At 38.4% G+C, this 23,331-nt stretch overlaps 1 protein-coding gene across 1 annotated transcript in view; it reads left to right on the top strand.

Annotated features, from left to right (window-relative positions):
- The first annotated feature begins 440 nt into the window (after positions 1-440).
- Positions 441-23,331, top strand: part of LOC124552186 (calcium-activated potassium channel slowpoke) — an 881,186-nt gene continuing 858,295 nt past the window's right edge. Inside the window, exons 1-2 of the mRNA XM_047126498.1 lie at positions 441-497; positions 15,590-15,686. Coding sequence (XP_046982454.1) covers positions 15,666-15,686 — 21 coding nt within the window. The 5' untranslated portion in view covers positions 441-497; positions 15,590-15,665. The remainder of the gene's footprint in view (positions 498-15,589; positions 15,687-23,331) is intronic.

The following is a 23,331-nucleotide window of genomic DNA, read 5'->3' as shown; positions in this document are numbered from 1 at the left end:
TACAACTGTTTGCACACTGGCAAAACTGTTGCTCTTCTACTGCAGTCTGTCAGTCACACACTTCTTTTATTCGAGCTCTAAGTGGATCTGAACCTCTGAATTTGGGATCTACACACATGGTTTACATGCTGATCACATGCTAGACTGTACAATGCTTTTATATTTCCCCTAGCATTCAGTAAGATCCACTGTTGTATAATATCTGTATTTTTACAAATGCATTTATTCTTTTTCTGTGGAGTTAATATAGATGTATCATGTTTAATGGTTACCTGTTTTTCACTCACTAACAAGGATATTGTGAGTAATTTTCGAACATGTCTTGGTAAGCAGCAAAAAATCTATGTAAAATATCAACTTATAATATTTCTTCCACATTAATAAATTATTGGAAACATTATTCATGGTGCTGACCTCATGGTTTTTCTCTTCCAGGTGGTGTTGGTGTTCATACTTAGTATTGCGTCACTTATCATTTACTTCATTGATGCGTCCAGGTAAGCATTTAGGACTACTAATTACTCATCTTTCTAATGTTATTTCATTTTCTCTTTTATGTTGGTTCTTCTAGTCCTGTTTCTGATTTCTTTTTCTTTTCTGTATAAGTGTTGTCCTAAATATAGTATTATCACTTGACTTGTAAATGTGATTGTTCTATATTTTTGACTTCTCTGGTGCTGATTTATTTTGCAAAGGAATTTAATACTTATTAGATTAATTATTTCTCATTCATTATGTATAAAGGCACCCAAAATTAGATAACACTTCCCATTACTATTATTTAAACTTTCCGTAGTTTTTGTTGCATTTCCTTTTCTGTTCTTATTTTTTGAATTTCAATATACACCATTTAATCTGCAGCAAAACTATTAGGTTTGTGTCAGTCCTCTGGAAGGCTTTTAACATGTTTTGTCACACTTCTTAAGAAGTTAGTTTGTTAATGCTCTTTTTATATCTTATGAACCAGAATAAAAAGTGACTTTTCCATATCTTCACAACCTGTACGTCTTATACTTCCATTTTCATTTACCTCCACTGACAGTTAAAAATGAGAAAGAAAATTACTACAAAATATAGAGATTGTATTGTGTTATTCATATAGTTGTCAGCCTTGCTCTAATTGTTACTTACATACTGGCTGGATACTCATCCCCACTCCCCCAATCCATCACTTTGCCATTCACTGTTAAAAAATGTTGTGTGATAATGTGGTCGCGGACCCATCCATCATCTCTTCTATTGCATAGAAGTCAGCACTTGGGGAAGTATTACTTATATTGTGTATAAATAACTTGTTACAAAATGTGAATCAGGAAGTCACCATCAATCTTGATGAAATCAGTTACTTCTTCACAACAATCAAAGGTGGAACTTAAGAAAGGAAGTCATCTTTTAAGTGGAGGATAAAAATTTAATGCAACTTTTATAAAGAAATCTAAACATTAGAAATAGTGACCCATGCCAATTTTTCAACATAAATAACTGAAAGATTAATGTCTCTTTAAGAAATAAATAATAAATATTTAGGGGCTACTGTAGATAAAACTCTTACCTGTAAAAGTATAAATAACTGAAAGATTAATGCCTCTTTAAGAAATAAATAATAAATATTTAGGGGCTACTGTAGATAAAACTCCTACCTGTAAAAGTGGGGGAGGGGGCAAGGAAGAGTCCTGTAGCTACCATGTGCTAGAAAATTGTACAGATTTTTATGACTCACACAAGTCACCAAATTTTGTTGTTCAAAAAGCTCTGAGTGCAATGTACTGAATACTCAGATTTCCACATCTATTCAGTTCAGGTGTATGCCTGAATTGGGTAGCAAAAGCAGTATTAGGACTTGAATTAAGAGCAATGTAGTGTGCTGCTAACATCCGAACCATCAAATGTCAGACACTGAGGTTGGTACCAAATGTCATATGTTGATTTAGTTCCTACTATGTGCTGTTGTCCAGCAGAATGACAATAAACATTAATTAAAAGTAACACCAGCACTACAGAGCACAGGAAAAGTGTATCTGTGAGCAATTATTACTTGTGGCCTCCATGGATGAGTTGGTAGAGTGTAGGATCATATGCCAAGGGTCCTGGGTTGAAATCCCAATGATAACATTTTTTTACTCTATTATTTGGGAAAGTATTATATGGGACAACATGTTTATGACATGAAAAAGGGCTGCTTGGAGTTTGCATCAATGTCCTCATGGCAGCTACTTTTGCTTTGTTTTTTTTTGAAAATAGCAAACCTATAGAGAGCACTTGTATAGAGGGGTGTGGTGTTCTATCAGACATGTCCGACAGAACAGACATCACTCATGATGAAGCAGCTAGTGCATTTGTAGTTTCACAGAATAAACATAAACAATGGATGGAGTGGAATTGTTAGTTTGTGATGAAGTGTGGATTGGTTGATGTCTTTGATATTGTCGCCAGAAGGGTCCTCAAGCAATGGAAATGACAAAATACTTCAGAAGGAGAAAAGAACAGTATTTTACTGAAGAAATGAGAAAATCAAAATGCTCAAATATTGACTTAACATCAAAAAGCAGCTGAAGCCAATCCTAACATTTTGCATCGCATGATGTCTGCGATGAAAAAGAGATTTTGCACTAGACATGCTGCATGGTGTGTGTTGTATGAATGGAAATGGCAGTGGCAAAATTGAAAGTTAATGTCTGTGATGGAGAAGTACAAGCATATTACAATGCATGTGATGGAAACCTTCGAACACAGTCGTCAGGAAGGTTGATGTGTTCATGGTGTAGACATCAAATTGTGGGTGAAAACAAAAGCCAGGCAGTTCAATTTCCCAAGATTTGATGCCAGTTACAGTTGGGTCTTGCACTGGAAGCATAAAAATGATATTGTGAGCTGTAAAATCAAATCTTTTGTTAAAGTGAAAATGTGCCACAACAAAAACAACATCCAGAAAACAGCAGAGAACTGGCATTAAGCAACTCATGCACTCATGACAGCCTACATTTACAATGCTGATGAAAGTGGATGCAACATGGAGATGTCAGTGGCCGCACTCTTGCAATTAGAGATTCTAAAGGTATTGTAGGGATTGTACACTCCATTCATGCGACAACCCACATGTACACAGTTTTTCCATTGCTTGGTGGGCAAACTTGCTTCAAGAGTCTCATTCTTTGAGTGCTCATACACATCACTCCATGTTCCCAGCACAAAATTTAATAATCTATTCTCATTTCTTCGGCAAAATGACTAAAGAACTGTTCAGGACATTTCTGTAAGAAGCAGTAGTGGAACAAATCAGTAGAGAGAGACTTCTGCTAATTTTGGATTCTCACAGGCCCCACAAAGACACTAGTGTCCTTCGTGATGTGCTTGTACAAAATAACCTACCAGAAGACAAAATCACAATTCACATAATTCCAGCAAACACAACCTCCATTTGTCAACCCCTTGATCCTCATTTCTTCAGAATGTGCAAGCATATGATTCATAAAATGTCAAATGCTGCTCAAGATTTTTAGGAAGAGATTAGTCTGCAACAATGCAATAATTTTTTTAAGTTGCAGTCCCTCATGTACAGTCAGTTGCGTTCACCACGTTTCTATAATTCTCATTGTCACAGATGTATAATAGCTAAACTCATTGATGAACCCAGACCCCTTGAAACTTGTGTATGCACAAATATGCAGCCATTATTGTGAAGTTTTTGTTGCTGAATGAATGACACTTTGTGTGTGTGTGTGTGTGTGTGTGTGTGTGTGTGTGTGTGTGTATGGGGGGGGATCATGTTTTCATTGATTTGTGAACATAATGTACTTATTATTAAACTTATTATTTTGTTTACTATTACTACTGTTAGCCGGCCGCGGTGGTCTAGCGGTTCTGGCGCTGCAGTCCGGAACCGCGGGACTGCTACGGTTGCAGGTTCGAATCCTGCCTCGGGCATGGATGTGTGTGATGTCCTTAGGTTAGTTAGGTTTAAGTAGTTCTAAGTTCTAGGGGACTTATGACCTCAGATGTTGAGTCCCATAGTGCTCAGAGCCATTTGAACCATTTTTTATTACTACTGTTAGTTTTATTATGTGTATTATTATTGTTATTACTACTACTACTACTACTACTACTACTACTACTATTACTACTATTACTGTTACTTCCAGATGTTTCATGCGGTGATTTCTTTATTTTTCTGTTCCGATTGTATATTCTGTGAAACTAGAAATGTACTCTACAGATTTATTAGTTAAAAAAAAAAAACAAAGTGAAAGCAAACTGCCAAGAGGACATTGCTGTAAACTCCACACAATCTTTTTGCAAGTCATAAACATGTTGTCCCATATAACACTTTTCCTGCATAATACAGTAAAAACAATTGTTGTCATTGGGATTTGAACTTAGTACCCTTGGTAGGACAAACCCTTATGTAGGAAGGCTTTACAAAAAGTTAAAAACAGGGCAATTAGGCCTATATAAGATAACATAAAATACAAGATTTGTAAGCAATACTTTTACACCTCTATCAATGAAGGTAATTCATTTAATTATTGAGTATGTATGCATAAAATGGCATTAATATGAGGGTATATTTTCTGGATCAGATTTATAGGCATACATTTTTTCTCTTGCGTTGTCTAATAAAACCAACCAGTAAAATTCTAGAATTTTGTAGTAAAAAATTTACATTTTTAATATAGAGAACTAGGGCTATAGGATAATAATACAGTAATTTTCTAATGTGTACATTCCAAAATTGAACAATTATGCAGCAACATTTTTGAGTAGTAATATTTCCTAAGTTACAGAATATAGGAAGAAGACAAGATGCTCCCTATTTAGAAGAGAATGAAGCCTTTCAATGAGATATGTCAGTCCTAAAGAAAGCAAATATCAAAAGGGTCTGATTTTTTTAAGTGCATGCATTTGTTCTGAATCTTAAAGTTTGATCATTTCTTTGAATAAAAAGATCTTGCATAAAAGACTTGTGCAGTTGCCATCAAACACATGTAAATTCTACTTTGAACAGTAAGCCTTTGAAAGATACGACTTGAAAAATAATTTTGATGTTTGATGTACAGGTGACTAATGTAAAGTATGTAGAAGAAAGAAAAAAAGCAGTAGTCTTTTCTTAGGAACTTAACCAAAAGAAATGGAGCTATTCCATATTTCTCTATTACAGTGAGTTCTCTTCTGTCCAGCACCTCAACATTTTAACCTTCCTGTTTCCTTTCTTCAGCATTTTCTTGATTATAGAGTTCTATAGAAATTGAGAAAACCAGAGACTGAAATGATTTTTTCCCCTGTAAAGCAGTGAAGCAGTGTTTACGTCTTTGCATCTGGGAAGGTGACACTCCTCTTCACTTTTAAATATTGCTAATATTCATATTTGATTTCATTTTGATCTAAATTAATCAACTTTTGAAAACATAAAATAATTGGCTGGATAAAAGTCTACTCACCAAGTGATGGCAGGAGAAAATATATACAGAGATTAAAGAAATGCATGAGCTTTTGGTGCCAGTGGTTCCCTCTTCTGGCAAAATGGTTAAAGGCAAAGGACGAAGGATGAAGGAAAAGGACTGGTGAAGTTTAGGAAATGGGAGAGTTCGGAAAAGTCACCCAGAATCCTGGGTCAGAGATGACGTACAGGACGGGATGAGAAGGAAAGACTAATTGTTGGGGACTGCACCATACAACATTTGAAAACCTGAGAGCTTGTAGGTGGAAGATAGGGTAATAACCAAGAGAGAAACTACTGATAAAACATCTTACAAGAGTTAATAATAGCAGAAAGCTAAGTGCATTGTATGTGGTAGAGGTGGCAGGGGTGATGGATCACAAAATAAAATACATGAAAAACTAAAAGGGAGCAAAGAAAGGAATAGTTACTGAGAAGAAATCATGAGACCAAAGAAATTAATGTGAATTAAGGCCAGGTGGATGGCAAGAACCAAGGACATGTTGTAAAGCCAATTCCCACTTGGGGAGTTCTGAGAAACTGGTGTCAGGGGAAAAATAAAGATGGCACATATGGTAAAACATGCATGGTGGTCACGGCTGTCGGCCTGCTTAGCAACAGGTTATTGTGCGTTGACAGTAAACACGCTCTATCTCTATCCATCCATCCTAACAGATAACTTTGTGGTGGTCATACCAGTGTAAAAGATGTAACAGATGGTACACAACAGTTTTCATTTCACATGTGGGTCTTCTTTGGATAGTATATGTTTAGCCACTTGCAGGGGTGGTGTAGGTGGTAGGAGTGTGTGTAGAAGGACCATAGGGTCTGAACAGGATACTGTGGATGTTGAGGGAGAGGGGTGCTGAAAAGCTATTGTAGGTGTGGTGAATAAAATGTCGGACAGATTGGGCCTCATCTCGGGGCATGATTTTAGTATTTTGTCTGACATTTTGTCCACTACACCCAGAATAGCTTTTCGCCCCCCCCCCCTCCCCTACCCCAACCTCCAAAGTATCCTGGTCAGACCCAATGGTCCTTCTATACACACTGCTACTACCACCTATACGAGCTCTGTAATTGGCAAAAAATATACTATCTAACAGAGAGCCACCTGTGAAATGACACATGTGTATCACCTGTTACGTAAATGTTATTCAGCCTTTTACAGCAACATGATTACCACTGAGTTATCAGTTAGGATGAATGGATGCAGATAGATGGTGTGTTTGTCAACACACTGCATCCTGTTGCATGACATTTGTGACCACCATGCCTGTTTCACAACATGCGCCATCTGGATTTTTCCCCCAGACTCTAGTTTCTCAGAACTCTGCAGGTGGGAACTGTCATTGCAACATGTCTTTGATTCTTGCCACTCACCTGGCCTTAATTTACATTAACTTCTGTGGTCTGAGCATTTCTGCTCAGTAACTATTCCATTCTTAGCTCCACTTCAGTTTTCCAAAGCTTTTATTTTCTGACTTGTCTGTTATCCCCTTCCCATCCCACCCCTATGACAAAAGACACACTTAGCTCTCCACTCTTATTAAATTATGCAAATTTTTTGTTAGGAATCTCTGTCTTGCTTATTACCCTATCTACCATCTTTAAGCTCTGAGGTTTTCAAACCTTGTCCAATGCATTCCCTAACAATCAGTCTTTCTGTCTCATTTCGTCCGTTATGTCTCCCATGATCCGTGGTTCAGGGTGACTCTTCTGAAGTCTCGCCATTTCCTAAACCTCAATAGCCCTTTCCCTTCATCACTCTTCATTCCCCTTCAACCTATCTGGCAGAAGAAGGAGCCACCAGCTCTGAAAGCTAATTCTTTAACGTTTGTGTATATTTTCTCCTGCTGCTGCTTGAAGAGTATATTTTTTATATGCCCAGTTGTATTTCATTTTTAATTGATTTATACTTTTCTCCTCCTATTAGCATGTGCTACCTTTTTAATTGCATTTGTATTAACATTCAATCCACAGAAATGTTGAATCTTGTTAGTTTATATTTACTGCCTAATAATTATATTTTATTTCTCTTATTTTTTTCTTCTTATTACCGTAGTTTTGTTCCCTCTGCCAACCAACCAACCAACCAACCAATCTTATCCCCATAGTGGTTTGGGAACACAGGTAATAATGATCCATATTTATGAACTTATGAGGGGTGCTCATAGAATTTTAATTATTAAGAAAAAAAAAAAAGAACACAGTGCTATGTAATTTATTACACAGGCCGATGAATTTTTTTTTAAAAAAAACCTTTTTTTTTACTTTGCTAGCTGATCTTTATAGATTTTTATGAGCTGAATCCAAATATAGCCTCAGTTTTTTTTGTATCACCCATAGTTTTCAAGCAGTATGCTTTTTACTGTATAGTATAAAAATCCTATGCTACACAGTAAACAGGGAAATTAATGAAACGCTTTGTTGCAACATAAGTATGGTTTGTATACACAGTAAGCTACTTCAAAAAATGATATGTGTTGATAGAGGTTTCACTTGTCAGCTGGAATTGGTTTGTATTTTCTTTCTCTTTTCCCTTTGAAGCTTCTTGTGGAGCTTTTTCTATGATAAGTCGCCGGCCGCGGTGGTCTTGCGGTTCTAGGCGCTCAGTCCAGAACCGCGCGACTGCTACAGTCACAGGTTTGAATCCTGCCTCGGACATGGATGTGTGTGATGTCCTTAGGTTAGTTAGGTTTGAGTAGTTCTAAGTTCTAGGGGGCTGATGACCACAGATGTTAAGTCCCATAGTGCTCAGAGCCATTTCTATGATAAGTCGCTTGCTGAACTTGTCGGTGAAGTGACCAACAATAGTCCCCCATCATGTTGGTGTTCCAGCGGCCCTGGTAGTGTTTTTCCATCACTTTAATGTCCTGGTGAAAACGCTCTCCTTGCTTCTCACTAACATCTCCCATATTGTCTGGGAAGTAGTCAAGATGATTGTTCAAAAAGTGAACTTTCAGGCTCATTAAACATCCTAAAGTTTAATTTCTTTAACATAGAAACATTTTCTGGGTCTTTTACATGTCCTAATAACTTTGTAATGACTTGCTTGAATGATACCCATGCTTCTTTCTCATTTAAGGTCATTGTGGAATCAAAGTTAACATCAAACATCAATTTTCTAATGTCAGGTCCAACAAAGACGCCTTCTTTTAGTTTAGCTTCTGAAAGGTGTGGGAACTTTTGGTAGAGATACTTAAAACATGGTCCATCTTCAGGCAAATCCTTTTCAAACTGTTTCGTTAGGCCTAACTTTATATGTAGAGGTGGTAGGAATACGTTTTTTGAATCTACAAGGGTTTTGTGTAGAATGTTCTTCTCACCAGATTTTAAAGACTCTCTCACATGCCAGTTCTTTCTGCACAAGTGTTGATTCCTAGCCCTACTGTCCCATTCACACAAGAAACGTGGAAATTTGGCAAAGGCACCTCGCTGACCAAGGAGCATGCATGTTACTTTTACATCGCCACATATCATCCAACCATGAGCAGAATAGCCTATTTTATTTAGCACTATTTCTAGGTTTTCATAGCTTTCTTTCATATGTACAGAATGTCCAACAGGTATAGATGTATACATGTTACCATTGTGTAATAAAATAGCCTTTAAACTAGTTTTGGATGAATCAGTAAACAGCCTCCAGCCTTCCTTTTTGTATTCAATGCCAAACTCATTCATCAGACTGGAAATGTCTGGGCAGTACACTAAATCACCTTCTTGTCAAAAAAACTTGGAAAATTGCTGCTCTTTCTTTCTGTATGTGTATATGCTGGTTCCAACTGCCAATAAGTTCTTTTCTTTTAATCTAGAGCCAAGAAATTCAGCGTTTTCTTTCGTTAAGTCAAGATCCCTAACCAAATTGGTAAGCTCGGTCTGAGTAAACAGTTTGGGCTCTAGACTCTCTGTATTACAATGGAATTCATCATGTAGTTCATCTAAATCACATTGTACATCAGAAAATACTTCCATTGGAACAGAATTTAAATCATCTGGTGGTTCAGGAACTGGCAAATCTACACCATTCCCTACTGGTTGGATGATGGATGGAAGGTTAGAATAGCATATTACCTTCTTGTTTTTCGAGTTATGACCAGTAATATCAACACTGCAAAAGTAGCAATCATCGGAATGATTCCTTGGCTCCCTCCGTATCATAGGAACAGCAAATCTAAAGGCTTTTTTCTCCTTTTTGGACCTTTTTCTCAGATCTTCAACACACATCTACATCTACATCTACATCTACATTTATACTCTGCAAGCCATCCAACGGTGTGTGGTGGAGGGCACTTTACGTGCCACTGTCATTACCTCCCTTTCCTGTTCCAGTCGCGTATGGTTCGCGGGAAGTACAGCTGCTGGAAAGCCTCTGTGCGTGCTCGAATCTCTCTAATTTTACATTCGTGATCTCCTCGGGAGGTATAAGTGGGGGGAAGCAATATACTCGATACGTCATCCAGATACGCACCCTCTCGAAACCTGGACAGCAAGCTACACCATGTTGCAGAGTGCCTCTCTTGCAGAGTCTGCCACTTGAGTTTGCTAAACATCTCCATAGCGCTATCATGCTTACCAAATAACCCTGTGACGAAATGTGCCCTTCTTCTTTGGATCATCTCTATCTCCTCTGTCAACCTGACCTGATATGGATCCCACACTGATGAGCATCGCCCTCGTTACGCTAACTTTGACATCGTTTAGCTTCTATTTGTCTGAGAGGTTTTGGCTGGGTTTGAACTTGCAGTGAAGCTCTCTTTGCTTTCACAGTAGTTTATTAACTTTGTTGTTGAACCACAGTGGGTTTTTCCCATCCCTCAGTTTTACTAGGCACGTATCGGTCTAAAACACATTTTACAATTGCCTTGAACTTTTTCCATAAACACTCAACATTGTCAGTGTCAGAACAGAAATTTTCGTTTTGATCTGTTAGGTAGTCTGAAATCTGCCTCCTATTACTCTTGCTAACCAGATAAACCTTCCTCCCTTTTTTTACATTCCTATTTACTTCCATATTCAGGGATGCTGCAACGGCCTTATAATCACTGATTCCCTGTTCTGCGCTTACAGAGTCGAAAAGTTCAGGTCTGTTTGTTATCAGTAGGTCCAAGATGTTATTTCCACAAGTCAGTTCTCTGTTTAATTGCTCGAGGTAATTTTCGGATAGTGCACTCAGTATAGTGTCACTCGATGCTCTGTCCCTACCACCCGTCCTAAACATCTGAGTGTCCCAGTCTATATCTGGTAAATTGAAATCTCCACCTAAGACTATAACATGCTGAGGAAATTTATGTTAAATGTATTCCAGATTTTCTCTCAGTTGTTCTGCCACTAATGCTTCTGAGTCAGGAGGTCGGTAAAAGGAGCCAATTATTAATCTAGCTCGGTTATTGATTATAACCTCCACCCATAAGAACTCACAAGAACTATCCACTTCTATTTCACTACAGGATAAACTACAACTAACAGCGACAAACATAGCACCACCGGTTGCATGCAGTCTATCCTTTCTAAACACCGTCTGTCCCTTTGTAAAAAGTTTGGCAGAATTTATCTCTGGCTTTAGCCAGATTTCCGTAGCTATAACGATTTCAGCTTCAGTGCTTTCTATCGGCACTTGAAGTTCTGGTACTTTACCAACACAGCTTCGACAGTTTACAATTATAATACTGATTGCTGCTTGGTCCTTGCATCTCCTGACTTTGCACCACACCCTTTGAGGCTGTTGCCCTTTCTGTTCTTGCCCAAGGCCATCTAACCTAAAAAACCACCCAGTCCATGCCACACAACCCCTGCTACCCATGTAGCTGCCTGCTGTGTGTAGTGGACTCCTGACCTATCCAGTGGAACCTGAAACCCCACCACCCTATGGCGCAAGTCGAGGAATCTGCAGCCCACACGGTCGCAGAACCATCTCAGCCTCTGATTCAGACCCTCCTCTTGTCTCTGTACCAAAGGTCCTCAGTCAGTCCTGTCGATGATGCTGAAGATGGTGAGCTCACACATAACATACCTTATGTGGTGGCCAAGATTTATCTTGAACACCAAGTTTAGATCCAAAGTATGATAGATAAACCTTTTTCACAAAGTCTGTAATGTTTCAATCACAAATTCGCCACAGATATAACAAAAACTGTCAGCAGAGTTTTTACAAACACTATTAGACATTATATTGAGCACATATACAGGAAGCTGGAAAGTGAAGTTAGTTTACAGTAAACAAAACACCATCTGTTAACAAAAATAGAATCTACCTTTTTTTGCCAGCAAATGTTTTTCAGCAGTACTACCAACGTCATCTACATTCTTTAAACCTCCTTTTTAAATTATTTTAACTATGTAAAAGCTGTTAAATTCTTTAAATAAATAAATAAATAAATTTAACTGTAAAATGTGAAGAAGTGGTGGGTGATACAGTTTTTTAAGTATTATATTTGGATTTCCCACCCTAAAAATCATCAGAATAAGGTATTTGCAGCAAAAAAGTTTTTCCATTGTTGGCCTGTGTTATTCATTCATTAGCATGCACATGTCTGCCATCCTGGTACACACTGAAATCTCTGTGCTACAGTATCATAACACACTGCCAAACTGAAATTGCACAGCCTATTGATAAAATGGAGTATAATGTGGTTATTTGTTTTCTTAATGTGGAGGGAATGGCGCTGCAAAAATCCATGCTGAGTTGGTGGAAATTGTACAGCAATAATTGTCATATGACATTGTGGTTAGGTGGTGCAGATACTTTTGGTCAGATAAGTCTGAAGGATGAAAAACAAAGTGCAAGTCACATCTGTGAAGATTCTGGAACCACTAAAGATGTGGATGACCTGATGCTCAGTGATTGGAGTGTCACAATCAAGGTGGTAGTGTAAAAGTGACAATCATTCATGAATCAGTTTTTAATAGCTTATATGATATTTTGAACATGACAAATGTCACCCACCATACACAAATGCTCACAATCATTCGGAAGGCTCACCAATCAAAAGTGGCAGCGGAAATGTTGCAGCTGTGTCTGGCCAATCTTAAGCCGCGTAACCACAGTGGACAAGTACTGGGTGTATCACTATGCCCCCCTTCTAACAGCCGTGTACCGCAAGTCTCTAGAGGAACGGAGGGTTCCAAATGATTGGAAAAGAGCACAGATAGTCCCAGTCTTCAAGAAGGGTCGTCGAGCAGATGCGCAAAACTATAGACCTATATCTCTTACGTCGATCTCTTGTAGAATTTTAGAACATGTTTTTTGCTCGCGTATCATGTCATTTCTGGAAACCCAGAATCTACTATGTAGGAATCAACATGGATTCCGGAAACAGCGATCGTGTGAGACCCAACTCGCCTTATTTGTTCATGAGACCCAGAAAATATTAGATACAGGCTCCCAGGTAGATGCTATTTTTCTTGACTTCCGGAAGGCGTTCGATACAGTTCCGCACTGTCGCCTGATAAACAAAGTAAGAGCCTACGGAATATCAGACCAGCTGTGTGGCTGGATTGAAGAGTTTTTAGCAAACAGAACACAGCATGTTGTTATCAATGGAGAGACGTCTACAGACGTTAAAGTAACCTCTGGCGTGCCACAGGGGAGTGTTATGGGACCATTGATTTTCACAATATATATAAATGACTTAGTAGATAGTGTCGGAAGTTCCATGCGGCTTTTCGCGGATGATGCTGTAGTATACAGAGAAGTTGCTGCATTAGAAAATTGTAGCGAAATACAGGAAGATCTGCAGCGGATAGGCACTTGGTGCAGGGAGTGGCAACTGACCCTTAACATAGACAAATGTAATGTATTGCGAATACATAGAAAGAAGGATCCTTTATTGTATGATTATATGATAGCGGAACAAACACTGGTAGCAGTTACTTCTGTAAAATATCTGGGAGTATGCGTACGGAACGATTTGAAGTGGAATGATCATATAAAACTAATTGTTGGTAAGGCGGGTACCAGGTTGAGATTCATTGGGAGAGTGCTTAGAAAATGTAGTCCATCAACAAAGGAGGTGGCTTACAAAACACTCGTTCGACCTATACTTGAGTATTGCTCATCAGTGTGGGATCCGTACCAGGTCGGGTTGACGGAGGAGATAGAGAAGATCCAAAGAAGAGCGGCGCGTTTCGTCACTGGGTTATTTGGTAACCGTGATAGCGTTACGGAGATGTTTAATAAACTCAAGTGGCAGACTCTGCAAGAGAGGCGCTCTGCATCACGGTGTAGCTTGCTCGCCAGGTTTCGAGAGGGTGCGTTTCTGGATGAGGTATCGAATATATTGCTTCCCCCTACTTATACTTCCCGAGGAGATCACGAATGTAAAATTAGAGAGATTAGAGCGCGCACGGAGGCTTTCAGACAGTTGTTCCTCCCGCGAACCATACGCGACTGGAACAGGAAAGGGAGGTAATGACAGTGGCACGTAAAGTGCCCTCCGCCACACACTGTTGGGTGGCTTGCGGAGTATCAATGTAGATGTAGATGTAGACCACAAGATGACAAAGTGAAAGCAATAGTGGAAAAATATGGATTCACTACTGCTAAAAAAGTTGAAGACCAAACTGTGCAGCACAAGATCCTTACCAGGTGGGATTGTTAGAGGACATGTTCAAAGAAGGGGAGGTCATTTTGTATTAATACAAAATGAAGGAGATAGTGTCATGGACATGATACATGAGTTGGGGTGGCAATCATTAAAACAAAGACTTTTTCACTGTGGTGAAACCAACTTTCTCCTCGGAATGGGATGCATTTAGTTGATTCATACATACATAGGAAAAAATGATCATCATAATAAAATAACAGAAACTGGTGCTTGCGTGGAAAGATTTAAGGTTTTGTTTTTCCTGTGTGCTCTTTGAGAATGGAGCGGTAGAGAAATAGCCTGAAAGTAGTCTGATGAACCATCTGCCAAGAACTTAAGTGTGAATTGTAGGTACCCTGTCTGAGGTTTGAATCATCCCCCAGACATTGGTGAGCACGTTGTTCTTAACGTACGTTAAACTAATTTAAAGTTGGATGAAGTAGTGTGTAAGCTTAAGGACCTATGACCTCAGCAGTTTTGTCCCATAGGAATTTACCCATAGGAATTTAATGAATTGTAGAGTATTCATGCAGATGTAGACGCTGATTAACTGCCATGGTGTGGTGCAACAAATTATGTTCTTAAGGGGCAAACTGTCACAGGAGCATAGTGCTGAAATCTCCTAATGAGAGTATGGAAAGCTGTCACAGGAAGCTGTCATAAGTGAACATTTGTGTTTCACGACAATGCCCATGCTCATCTTCCATTGGACACAATCATACATGATGCATCTTAGGCTATGAAATTTTGTCTCCCTCCCCCATCTCCATATTCTCCTAACATGGCACCAACTGACTTATTCCTCTTTCCTTGGATGAAGAAACTGCTGCATGGCAGACAGTTCCAGAAAGATGACTAGGATTTTTGAGATGGTATGTTTCCTGAACATCTGAGATGCAGTTGGCTACTATGAAGGTATCTGTTAAGTCATCCATAATTGGAAATAATGCCATGAAAAGAATAGATTTTCATTCACTGTAAAGATGAGATGTTGAGTTGCAGACAGGCACAACAAAAAGACTATTACAAATTGAGCTTTTGCTCAAATCTTTCCTCAGAAAGGAAAGAAAGACACACACATTCATACAAGCAAGCACATGACTGCTATCTGTGCCATCTTTTCATAATTTTGTTGATGTTCCCACCTGACTTTCCATTGTTGGGAATGTCACATTCAATGGGCAGATGTAGAGAGGTATTAACGCTATTACCAAGTTTCATGGTACAATTTGATTTTTCGATGTGGCAGACAAAACTTTGAAGTACTCCTTGGGTATTTATTGTAGGTAACACATTAAAACTGAATATTCCTTCTTTTTCTCTTTATTGCACAAACAAAACATTTTATATAAATTTATTAATGTTTTGGTTTAGCAATTTACATAACAGTTTGCAGTCATTCTGTAGAATTTGTGTATCAGTGTAATTATAATATGAAATATTTTGATGGTTTGTACATTTTTATGCTAACTGTGGTTGTTTATGACATGATTGTTGCTTACAAAAGAATCCTAAATACTTGAAGAAACATTTATTGCTATCTAATGTTGTTTAATTCATTCTGTTGCAGTGAAGTGGTGGAAAGATGCCAAAAATGGAGCAACAATATTACACAGCAAATAGATTTAGCGTTCAATATATTTTTTATGGTGTACTTTTTTATACGAGTAAGTATTAGTTTACCAATGATTAAACATGTAGTTATTTAGTTGTATTTAAATGTTCTGCTGCTGAGTTGGGTTAGTGCAAATATTAGTTACATACATTATTTGCCTCATTCATTGCTTTACACATGATATGTAGTACACAGTTTTAAACATGCCATAATACAGAGTTTTCATTTTATAGCAATAATAGTATTACCACTTAATATAACAACCTACAAATTCACCCTCCAGCAACTATTTAAAATGGAATCTTATGGTGATCCTACTGACTTTTAAGTGGATTAAAATTCTGGAAGTTAAGTGCCAGGGAGGTACTTTCTAACAAGGATAATAATCTTAGTTACTTGTGGGCACCTACAGTTATGTGGTATCTTTCTGGGAGATCCCAGCCTTGCCAAAGAAGACAATATTGCACAACTGAATATGATATCTGAGGATTAACATATGAGCAAATAGATCAAGATTGTTTCCATATAGATTACTAGTAATAGGGAATCTCATGAAAACAATACCCAGACCATAAATCATCTTCTCACCACCCTATAGTGATCTTTCAGCAGGTTTTACCACGTGTGTTCTACGACATTTATCTGTAGATACAGTCATGTCCATTTGTTGTATAAAGTGGAAAATTTGACTCATGGAAGAAGGGTACCCATCATAAATGATCCATAGTTCAGGTTTGGTACAGTCAAGGAAATTCAAGTCTTCCAATGTTGCACTGTTATCCATAAGTGGGATATGTCCATCTGCTTGCAGTCCTCATCCCCAGACTCTTGGCATACTGGGATAGACACTCTCATTAGAACCTAGAAATGATGCTTGTGAGCTGTTACAGAAAATCACACTAGGAAACTTTCTGCTATTTGTGAGAAATTGAGTCATTGTTGAGTTACCTGTCAGAGAAGCAGAAATAGTTGATAGTTTGTGGAGATTTCATAAAAGAGCACTTAAAACATTCTGACAGAAAAAAATAGGGTGAAAAATTTTTTTGTCTCTTAAAATCTGACAGTAGTTTATTTTGCAATTTATATACAGCAAGATACCAAGACTCTTATTGATTATATTTTCATAGAACAGTGTTTACTCCATTGTTACTGTGCTTTCTGATTGTGATGAACGTCGTTTTTCTCTGAAAAATTCCATTGTCATCAAGTAAATATTAAGCTGACAATAGAAGATAAACAGCTGCTAACTGAGGAAGCATAGTATTGATCAGTTTAGGTATAGTTTTACGAAAGTTTATTATTAACACGATGTAAAGATTAAGTTCTAAGAGCTGTTTCTTTTTTATTATGTGTGACTTGACTCATTCTATGTTCCTAAAGATTCTCCCTATGGGATTTCCCCATGAACCATGGACCTTGCCTTTGGTGGGGAAGTTTGCATGCATCAGTGATACAGATAGCTGTACCATAGGTACAACCACAACAGAAGGATATCTGTTGAGAGAACAGACAAACATGTGGTTCCTGGAAAGGGGCAGCAGCCTTTTCAGTAGTTGCAGGGGCAACAGTCTGGATGATTGACTGAGCTGACCTTGTAACATCAACCAAAATGGCCTTGCTGTGCTGGTACTGCAAACTGCTGAAAGCAAAGGGAAACTACAGCTGTAAGTTTTTCCGATGGCATGCAGCTTTACTGTATGGTTAAAAGATGATGGCATCATCTTGGGTAAAATATTCCGGAAGTCAAATACTCGGGAGGCTGTTGTTGCCAGGAGAAACAAAACTGGGATTCTATGGATCGGAGTGAGGAATGTCAGATATCTTAATCAGGCAGATAGGTTAGAAATTTAGGGAAAGGATATATCAAAGTTACATATAGTGGGAATTTGTGAAGTTCGGTGGCAGGAGGAACAAGACTTCTGGTCTGGTGATTACATGGTTATAAATACAGAATCAGATAATGGTAATGGATGAGTAGGTTTAATAATGAATAAAAAATAAGAGTGTGGATAATCTACTATGAACAGCATAGTGAACACATTATTGTAGTCAAGATAGACACGAAGCCAACACCTACCACATTAGTACAAGTTTATGTGCCAACTAGCTCTTCAGATGATAATGAGATTGAAGAAATGTATGATGCAATAAAAGAAATTATTCAGATAGTTAAGGTAGATGAAAATTTAATAGTCATGGGGGACTGGAGTTCAGTAGTAAGAAAAGGAAGAGAAGGAAATGTAGTTGGTGAATATGGACTGGGGGTAAGGAATGAAAGAGGAAGATAGCTAGTAGAAATTTGCACAGAGCATAACTTAGTCATAGCTAACACTTTGTTTAAGAATCATGAAAGAAGGTTGTATATGTGGAAGAGGCTGGAGACACTGGAAGGTTTCAGATAGATAATATAATGGTAACACAGAGATTGTGGAACAAGGTTTTAAATTGTAAGACATTTCCAGGGGCAGATGTGGACTCTGACCACAATTTATTGGTTGTGAACTGTAGATTAAAACTGAAGAAACTGCAAAAAGAGAGGAATTTAAGGAGTTGATACCTGGATAAACTGAAAGAACCAGAGGCTGTAGAGAGTTTCAGAGAGAGCATTAGGGAACAATTGACAAATACAGGAGAAAAAAATAGAGTAGAACAACAATCGGTAGCTTTGAGAGATGAAATAGTGAAGGCAGCCGAGGTAAAAAGATGAGGCTAGTAGAAACCCTCAGGTAACAGAAGAGATACTGAATTTAACTGATGAAAGGAGAAAATATAAAAATGCAGCAAATGAAGCTGGCAGAAAAGAATACAAACTTCTCAAATATGAGATCAACAGGAAGTGCAAAATTCTTAAGCAAGGATGGTTAGAGGACAAATGTGAGGATGTAGAAGCATATATCACTAGGGTTAAGATAGACACTGCTTACGGGAAAATTAAAGAGACCTTTGGAGAAAAGAGAACCACCGGTCTGAATATCAAGAGCTCAGGTGGAAAACCAGTTCTAAGCAAAGAAGGGATAGCAGAAAGGAGAAGGAGTATATAGAGGGTCTATACAAGGGCAATGTATTTAAAGGCAGTGTTATGGAAATGGAGGAGGACGTAAATGAAGATGAAATGGGAGATATGATACTGCGTGAGGAGCTTGACAGAGTACTGAAAGACCTAAGTCGAAACAAGGCCCCAGGAGTAGGCAACATTCCATTAGAACTACTGATAGCCTTGGGAGAGCCAGCCATGACAAAACTCTTCCATCTGTTGAGCAAGATATATGAGACAAGTGAAATATTCTCAGACTTCAAGAAGAATATAATAATTCCAATCCCAAAAAAAGCAGGTGTTGACAGATGTGAAAATTACTGAATTATTAAACAAGTCATGGTTGAAAAATACAAACACAAATTCTTTACAGACGAATGAAAAAAACTGGTAGAAGCCAACCTCAGGGAAGAGTGGTTTGGATTTTGTATAAATGTAGTTACATACAAGGCAATACTGACCCTGCGACTTACCTTAGAAGATAGGTTAATGAAAGGCAAACCTATGTTTCTAGCATTTGTAGACTTAGAGAAAGCTTTTGACAATGTTGATTGGAATACTCTCGTTCAGATTCTGGAGGTGGCTGGTGTAAAATACAGGGAGAAAAAGGCTATTTGCAATTTGTACAGAAACCAGTTAGCAGTTACAAGTGTCGAACGGCGTGGAAGGGAAGCAGTAGTTGAGAAGGGAGTAAGATAGGGTTGTAGCCTATCCCCAATGTTATTCAATCTGTATATTGAGCAAGCAGTAAAGGAAACAAAAGAAAAATTCAGAGGAGGTATTAAAATCCATGGAGAAGAAGTAAAAACTTCAAGGTTTGTCGACGACACTGTAATTCTGTCAGAGACAGCAAAGGACCTGAAATAGCAGTTGGACTGTATGGACAGTGTCTTGAAAGGAGGAGATGAACATCAATAAAAGGAAAATGAGGGTAGAGGAATGTAGTGGACTTAAATCAGGTGATGGTGAGGGAATTAGATTAGGAAATCAGACACTTAAAGTAGTAAATGAGTTTTGCTGTTTGGGGGGTAAAATAACCGATGATTGGCAAACTAGAGAGGATGTAAAATGTAGACTGGCTATGTCAAGGAAAGTGTTTCTGAAGAAGAGAAATCTGCTAACATCAAGTATAGATTTGAGTATCAGGAAGTCTTTTCTGTAGACAAGAGGAGAATAGAAGCTTTCAAAATATGGTGCTACAGAGGAATGCTTGGGAAGAAGAGGAGTTTTGTGGCACAGCTTGGCTAGAAGAAGGGGTTGGTTGTTAAGACACATTCTGAGATATTGAGGGATCACCAATTAAGTGTTGGAGGGAAGTGTGGAGGGTAAAAATTGTAGAGGGAGGCCAATAAGGTTGTAGGTTGTAGTAGTTTATTCAGAGATGAAGAGGCTTCCTCAGAATAGAGTAGCATGGAGAGCTGCATCAAACCAGTCTCTGGACTGAAGACCACAGCAGCATGGGAATGAATAAGTGAATCAGTGTGCAGGCTCCTGTTGTCATAGATAAAAGTTAAATACCTAAATTGTATTATTATTTCAGCTCGCATGTCTTTAGATGATCAAGTATTGATAACAGACAGCTAGAAATTCAACAATGAGAGCTTCATATGTAAGATTATATATTGGTATATAAGATTATATATTGATATATGAGATTATACAGTAATCCCTATACTTAAAATCAATGTTTCTCATCTTGGACTCATATTTGTGAGGATGATAGTTGAACTATCCTTCTGACAATCCATGTTTAGATTGCATAAAAAGTTCTCGGTTTACTTGCCGCGTCAAATTTGGATAAAATCCCAAGCTTTCGATGACTACCTCCGTCATCTTCGTCAGGGGTAAAACTGACTGTCGTGGACTGGTGAGGCTTCTGCTTTTATAAGCAGTGGACGGATTCTCATTGGCTGGATGACGTCACGGTGAAACTGATGCGTACTGAGGTGGCGGCCTCTATATCCATAGATTTTGTTTGCGCGCTTTATCCAGCGTTGCTTGCAGCGCCATCCATCGCAACAGGTGGAGAACTGCGAGGAATGTAAGAAGTCTCCCTCTGTGCTCTTTCTATATCAATTGCGTGCTTCCATGCATTGCTGAGTGCATAACCGGAATCTCTGTTGAAATTATTTTCACAGAGTCTAATTTCAACTGCTTCCCTGATGACAGAGTCCCAATAGTTTGAAGCGTGAGCAAGTAGTCTTGTTTCATCGAATAAAATCTTATGTTTATCTAACAAACTGTGCTCAGCCACCGCAGATTTTTCTAGATACCTGTATTTCAGGTGACGCTGATGTTTCACACTGCGATCGGCGACAGTTCTTATAGACTGGCCCACATAACTTTTGCCACACTCACAAGGAATGCTGTAAATTCCCGGTACTCTCAGGCCAAGATTATCTTTCACGGGTCGCAGCATTTCCTTAATCTTCCTGGGTGGCCGGAAGACTGGTCTGATTCCTTGCCGGCTCAGGACTCTGCCGATCTTGCTGGTCGTTGCACCGCAGAATGGTAGCCGCGCGATGTGTTGGCCCTCTTGATCTGTTCGAACAGCGTCCTTTCTTGGTTTCTTCGCCAGAGTAGATCTGATATCACGAACAGAATAACCATTTTTTATGAATACTGTCGTCAGATGGTTAATCTCGGAGCCGAGATGATCCTTGTCCAAAATAGTCCTTGCTCTATGTACCAAGGTGTTCAGCATAGCTCTCTTCTGAGCTGGGTGGTGAAAACTACGCGCATTTAGATATAAATCTGTATGCGTCGGTTTTTCTGTGCACAGAATGTCCGAGACGTCCATCTGATTTTCGCTCCACCAGTACATCTAAGAAGGGTAACTTTCCATCCTTCTCCACCTCCACTGTAAATCTTATGTTCTGATGTATACCATTCAAACGTTCAACAAACTGCTGCAGTGCCTCATTGCCATGTGGCCAGATTAAAAATCTATGGATATAGAGGCCGCCACCTCAGTACGCATCGGTTTCACCGTGACGTCATCCAACCAATGAGAATCCGTCCACTGCTTATAAAAGCGGAAGCCTCACCGGTCCACGACAGTCAGTTTTACCCCTGACGAAGATGACGGAGGTAGTCATCGAAAGCTTGGGATTTTATCCAAATTTGACGCGGCAAGTAAACCGAGAACTTTTTATGCAAGGACTCCGTCGCGAAAGACTTCGTAGTCATGTTTAGATTATCTGTGGTTTCCTTAAATTGCTCAAGGCAAATGCTGAGATGGTTTCTTGGAAAAGGATATGCCTGATTTCTACCCCCATCAGTCTCCAATCCAAACTAGTTTCCATCTGTCACTACCTTGTTGCTGGCTGGAGAGTAAACCCTAATCATACTTTTGATAGAATCCTCACTAGGGCAATGCAAGTTAATTTTTGGAACCATTAGTTTTAAACAAGTCAGTCAATTCAACTTTGTGGAATGCTGCGTCTCATACTTCCCAGAGATAATTATTGACTGTTATCTATAAAATTTAGACCATGTTTGTGTAACATTGGTCAAAAGAACCAGGAAAGATACAATAATTAAAGTTTGCAATGGCTGTAATGGTCTGTCTATATGTCAGTAGGTAATAAGAGGAGGACTGAAACAGAATCCAGGTTAAGGTTTTTGAGGTGAAATGTAAGAAGAAGGGCGATTATAGTTTAACATCCCATCTGTGACTAACTCATTAGATGTAAAGCATGTGCATGATTGGGTAAGTAGGGGGAAATCAAGAGCTTAGAAGAAAAGGTGAGATATTATTAACATTGGTTTATGGGAAATATCTAATAAGTATTACCTAAAACAGTGCTCCATTGCTGGGAAGAAGAAATGATGGCATACTAAATAGAAGATGAATCCATTTGATGCAGAACTGAAGCCACAGTGGTCCGTAAGAGCTAATGAATGAGTAAAAAAGAGAAAGAAAAAGGAATTAAACATTCACTCCAACCAGCTACTCCCAAAAGTTGTTAAAATTCTTTGATCACTGTGTGATGATATCAGACCATTCATTACATATTGTGTTCAATTTTAGTTCAATGTAGAATAAGTCTTTAAAATGAATTTAAAACATGAGGTTGAGTTGGTGTTAGCAGCGAATCAATTTTTGTACTAATGAAGTAAATTTCAAGGCTTCCAGATGAAAGAGGTCTTACTAGAAGTAATCCCCACAAAGCTGTGTGTAACAGGCACATCATCTTTGCCTTTTACATGGTGAATACCTTTTGGCCCTTCTGTTTTTATGAAATAGCCATGGTAACCACAACCATTGTGTTCCTGGCTATTATTTCAGATAGGCATATTTATTATTTTTAATGAGATAAAAGAAGCCACGTGTGGCATTACATGTGTTGTATGTAGGATGTCACACTGTAATGATTCATGTGACTGTTACTTAACTTAAATTTCTTCTGCCTGGTCCACTGACAAATGCAAAATTTTCATGCTTCAGAAAATTTATTCATATTAATTGACATCCAAACTGCACACTCATCATGTAAACAAAACACGGACAGATTTCACTGATATCTTTGATTTCCAAAAGTAACTTCAAAACTGACTTGTCACAGCATTGCTGCATCACTTTATATATAATTCTAACACTAACTTACAAAATAAAGCATTATTAATTTTGTACAATTTTGATGCTACAATTAAAATTTGC

The sequence above is a fragment of the Schistocerca americana genome, chromosome 1 (genome assembly GCF_021461395.2).
Source record: "Schistocerca americana isolate TAMUIC-IGC-003095 chromosome 1, iqSchAmer2.1, whole genome shotgun sequence".
Taxonomy (NCBI): Eukaryota; Metazoa; Arthropoda; class Insecta; order Orthoptera; family Acrididae; genus Schistocerca; species Schistocerca americana.
Note: the sequence above shows the minus strand (reverse complement) of the source record. Positions and strands in the feature narration are given on the sequence as shown.